Source organism: Thalia democratica, chromosome 8 (genome assembly GCF_965202585.1).
Source record: "Thalia democratica chromosome 8, ktThaDemo2.hap1.1, whole genome shotgun sequence".
NCBI lineage: Eukaryota > Metazoa > Chordata > Thaliacea > Salpida > Salpidae > Thalia > Thalia democratica.
Window position 1 is genome coordinate 1,449,924 of NC_139172.1, and position 5,158 is coordinate 1,455,081.

At 28.6% G+C, this 5,158-nt stretch overlaps 1 protein-coding gene across 1 annotated transcript; it reads right to left on the reverse strand.

Moving 5' to 3' along the window:
• Positions 1 to 3,244: 3,244 nt before the first annotated feature.
• On the reverse strand, positions 3,245 to 5,158 carry LOC145842288 (nuclear RNA export factor 1-like). Its single transcript, XM_082949711.1, has 3 exons — positions 5,124 to 5,158; positions 4,368 to 4,838; positions 3,245 to 4,238 (listed from the first exon to the last, which is right to left on the reverse strand). The coding sequence occupies exons 1-3, from the start codon at positions 5,156 to 5,158 to the stop codon at positions 3,245 to 3,247; spliced, it is 1,500 nt and encodes a 499-aa protein (XP_082805837.1).

Below are 5,158 nucleotides of genomic sequence, written 5' to 3' on the forward strand. Positions count from 1 at the left end.
AATGACACAACCGTCATTATCTATATCATTATTATTTTGTGGTCGTCGTTTTCCAAGGCGGTCATAAACTGTTTTCCTTTAAAATAGTTTTTGTTTAACAATTTAAAAGTTTCATTATCAAATCGAAAAAATATACCATTCATGAGGAACGGTCTATAAAGCGTTACAAACAATTTATAAAACCTGAGTTACTGTAGTCTCAAATTTAAATATAAAATAGAATATCATAAGTATAGTATTGAGAAAAACAAACTACTGTTGAATAAATAATTTAAAAACATTGCGATTCAATATTTGTATTCAAGCTAACTTTGTAAATAACCAACTTTCAATTTCATTTTTAAATAACTCAACTTAATTCTATTTAAACTAGTTGTTAATTAAAACCTTTGTTTTCCTAGACGACCCTTGACTTTGTAACATTTCATTTTGTTTTTGTAACGTTTTCTACCACTTTTGTACGATGTAGAACATTTTTCTAATGTCTTAGGTTCGTAACAATCTCCGTGATCAACATGATGTAATGAGATGTTAAGTCTTTCATCATGATCATTGTTTTTTTTATGAGATTCTGAAAAATAGTTTGTTTCGACGTTTAGCTAATTTACATGACTAAAAATATTATAAAAACACATTTACCTAGGTAACTTAAAAACTTATATAACTTAATAACGGTAAGAAAAAACATCTTAATAATTTTATAAGAACACTGTAAACATTACCTCTGCTTTTAGGTGGTTTATATAATTGAATACTTTTCTTTTGAACTGTAATGTTTTTCATTTTTGACAGTAAATCTTCCATATTTGTCATTATTTATTTGCGTTATATGTTACTAAGCTGTTCTGAAAATACGCCACTAGTTAGTTTAAGTACAGTCATCTATTCATTTTTCTAAAATACATATATTAAATAAAAATTAGAGACATGTATCATAAAACCATTTTTGTTGTGCAAAAAAGTAAAACATGTTTCAGCTAATACTTATCAACTACTTTTGTTAGCAACTAATTATATCATAAACGTTAATTAAGTAGCTTTAGGTTTTATCAGAGTAAGATAAAAAGTAAGATCAATTAAGTAAGATCAAAAGTTTAAAATTACATAATTAATTTGTGTTAATGTAATTATAAACTGTTAATAACTGTTAAAAACTGTTAAAATAACGAGTAAATTCAGTTTGAAACTTGCTTTGTTATATTTTAAATCCCACAATACTAACTATAAGTAACAAATATAGTTTTATAATTTTTAAAACAATTGTAGTTATAACATTAAACTTTAAAATTATTTAAGTTAAAAGAAGCATAATTAACTTAAGCTTTTAACACAAACTAAATTTTACATAAATTATTATTTGGTGTGCTGCTATAATTAGACTGAATATCTGATGCAATACTACTCTAAAATACTAATTTACAAGTATGATTTAGTTATAAGTACTAAATTATAATTTAAATGTCCTTTCTCGAGAATTTTCTTAAACCTGTCGTCTCAATAACTATAGGTTTTTATATTTACTTATAAACAACTTTGTCATATTAATCTTACATTATATTATAATTATATTTTTTCTAACTATTTTATCAAAGTCATCAAGTGATATCTATCACTTAATACAATACACTTTTAGCTAGCTTTAATTCTAACCTAATCATAATGTAAACTAAAAACAAACAAAAAGTGCCTTGGTTTGTTAACAAAATTAAACTTGTCTGACTTTTTTTGCTTAACTTTTAATAAACAATGAGTTTTTATAAACTTTCATGTATTATTTTTTTCAAAGGTAAAACTATTTTGTTATTGTACTAGCCAAATCATATCTATTTATTTTTAGATACTAAAGTATAATAAAAACATGATCAACTTTAGAACTTGAACAAACAATTTTTCATATAAAATAACAATATTAAACTTTAAGACTATTTCAGCTAGTAAAAAACTAATTTACGTAAGCTTCCGTACAAACTAAAACTTACATGTTGCTCTCATGACTGCTAAACTCAAATGAAAAAAATTTGATAAGTTCAACTATTTATACAAAAACTGCGCCAACTAGTGGCAATTGCGTCAGTATTCGAATATGGCCATTTTTTTGTCTGGCACCAGTACTCAGGGTTAAAACAATAAATAATGCAAGTAACTTCTAGCAACGTTCTGACTTTTTTTGCTTAACTTTTAATAAACAATAAGTTTTTATAAATTTTCATGTATTATTTTTTTCAAAGGTAAAACTATTTTTTTATTGTACTAGCCAAATCATATCTATTTATTTTTAGATACTAAAGTATAATAAAAACATGGTCAACTTTAGAACTTGAACAAACAATTTTTTATACAATTAACAATATTGAACGTACGAAAAAAAAAGCGCTCAAATATTTGGTCCTAGGACCTGATGTACGAAAAAACCTTTCGGTTATTGAGTCATACACCAGGATACAGTTTAATGTCATGTCCAGGACAGAATACTAAACTTAACTAACTAAATATAACTATTTAAGCTAGTACAAAACTAATTTGCATAAGCTTTTGCACAAATATCGAAAGCCGTCCTCTAGTTTTTGTTTAATTTTATACATGTCAGTCTTATATTCAAAAAAAAACTAAATTTTGCCAAATCTCGGTTCAGTTTATTTTCAAACATGACCAATGGGATTTATCAGTGCAAACACTTTTATTTCTTAAAATATTAGACTGTAGTCTAAATTAAACTATTTATCTATAATAATAATAAACTGAAAGTATCCAAACGAAAGTATGATATTTAAAATGATTGAGTTACAGTAAAGCCTTATGTTTTATATTATATGACCTTGATGTTTTAATGCAAATGAAATAGTTTTGGAGTAGGCAATCTAAGTATTATTTTTATATAAAATAGTTCATTTATTGTAATTTATTTCTATTGTATTAGATATTATTTTATGATAATTAATACTAAACATCAATTTCTTTGCATAAAAAACTCTTCTATCAAAGGTTTTCGCATTCTTTTCTGCGGATATATCAGTGAAAACTTTTATTTTACTTAGACCATTTTTTAGCTTATACTTATTGATAATATCAAAACTTATTTTTTTTTAATTAAAATTTATTAAAATTGTAAAAGAAAACAACAACAAATAAAAGAGCTCAATTAAAAATTTGTTAAAATCAAGGGAAAAAATAACAAGAAAAGAAGCTTTTAGTTAAGATCGATAGTTCGTTTTAGCTTCTTTGTTTTTATTTTGTTAACAGTATTTTAGAATTGATATGCTTCAAGCGGTATGTGGTTGTTTTTGTGCAGTTCCATAAAATTTCTTCCGGCTTTATCATAATCCCACCCGTTGTTGTGCAGACATTCGTGCGAATATTTCTCGTTCATTCCTGAGTCTTTCATGAAAGTTTTCAACATCTCCGTTCGCACGTCACACGGCGGTCGTGGCAACTGGTTGATTGCGGCCACCTTGGTGGCGTTTTCTTTCTTTTCGGCGACCGATTGGTTCCTGATATGGAGCATGTCGCTCAGTATTGTAAATTTAATTTCAGCGGAAATTGCGCAGGATATGCTTCTGGTGAAGGCGCGAACTTTACCACCGGCTTCTTCAAAAGTGCCGCTGATAACGTAACTGATGAACTCACTAGAGCAGAACGTGACATCACAAACAAAGCTGTCCATGATGTGTTTTGATAAGGGTAGCTTGCGCAACGCTTTCACAATTTCCTCTCTCCCAAAGTAATACTTTTTGGAATCGGACTTATTACAACCGACTCTGACTTTCTGTCGGTTGTTTGGTGTGCACTCCTTGCACACTTCCAAGTATTTTTTCATTGTAGAATCTTTATCATTGCTAGAAATTGTCAAGCTAAACTGTGAATCTTTACAGTAAAAGTTGCTTGCATCATCTGAGGTTTTTACTTTGTCAAGGCAACTGAATAAGTTTTTGACATGATTGATGAACACTTCTTTTGCACTATCAGAAAGCAGCATAAAGTTGCTTCCCATAGTTTTTGGTATTTCATACTCTGCAACATCTATTTTAACTGGAGGCTCATAACCTCTGCAGTTAAGTTTGATCAAGTCTGGAAAAAGTTTCCGCCAGTTGCTTATATCATTTACAGTTGCATCTTGACTGCTATCGTATAACTTAAGCTCAATTAAATTCCAATCTCTTAATGCTTTCAAATCTTTTACAATTTTAATGTGATTTTCAGCAACTGAGAGACGGTTAATATTGGGAAACATATCAATGAGGCTGTTTTTGAGAAAGCCAATTGATTTATAACTTAAGTTATTTTTTTCTAAATTTAATGTTGTGATTCTTTTATTTTGATCACTTCCTCTGAACAGCGAATCTAATGTTTTTACAATAATTGTAAAATACTCGCTTCTATGCAATTTAATTCTGATACCTTGCTTCTTCAGAGTTTTGTCAAAGCTGAGACCGCTCAAGTCAAGAACGCCTTGTTCTAAATAGACCCGGCTTTTGATGCACTGCTTAATGCTTTCTAGTTGCTCGTCACGGTAAACATCAGACTTTGCTGTGTACCTAACTACTTTCAGCATATCATCACCGAAACTGCTGGTAAGTTGACGGTTGCAACTCAACAGCGCATCTGCTTTGCCTTTTCCAAGCACATAGAAACTAGCATCACCGTTGAAAACGTGATACTGCCTGTATTCTATGGGAGCATCAATAATTTTACTCATTTTTTCAATCAATTGAGTTTCAACTTCATCTGCGCCTCGAAATACTTTTATTTGGTACCAGGCGTTTTCTACATCAACTTTTGACTTATTGATGTTGTTGAAGTTGTTTTTGATTGCGGCAGGAGATATTTTGATATTTTCTCTCCTGTCAATTTTAAACTTTCTTATTATTGATCCTCTGTTTCGGCTCAACGGGTCACTGTGAAATTTAATACATTAAAGTTTTGTTTTACAAGGTAGTAAAACCTTGTACTCATAACCAAAACCTTGTACTCAAAACAATTGAATTTTTATTCAATATTATATTTTGATAAATGTTTTAGTTATTTTTATTATTAGTCTTAAGAGTTTACGTATAATAAAAAAGTACAAAAACTTAATATTTCAATTATACGAAAAATAAGTTTAAAAAAAACAAACAACAACTTACAATTTCTTTTTGTGAGCGTATAAGTCTCCCTTCAT

Bases quoted from the DNA above. Each gene is read 5' to 3' on its own strand.
- LOC145842288 (XM_082949711.1), bottom strand. From the start codon at position 5,158: ATGAAGGGAGACTTATACGCTCACAAAAAGAAATT. The intron at 4,839-5,123 runs GTAAGTTGTTGT...TAAAATTGACAG, and splicing joins TACGCTCACAAAAAGAAATT to GAGAGAAAATATCAAAATAT. The intron at 4,239-4,367 runs GTATTTTACAAT...TCTCAAAAACAG, and splicing joins ATTAAATTGCATAGAAGCGA to CCTCATTGATATGTTTCCCA.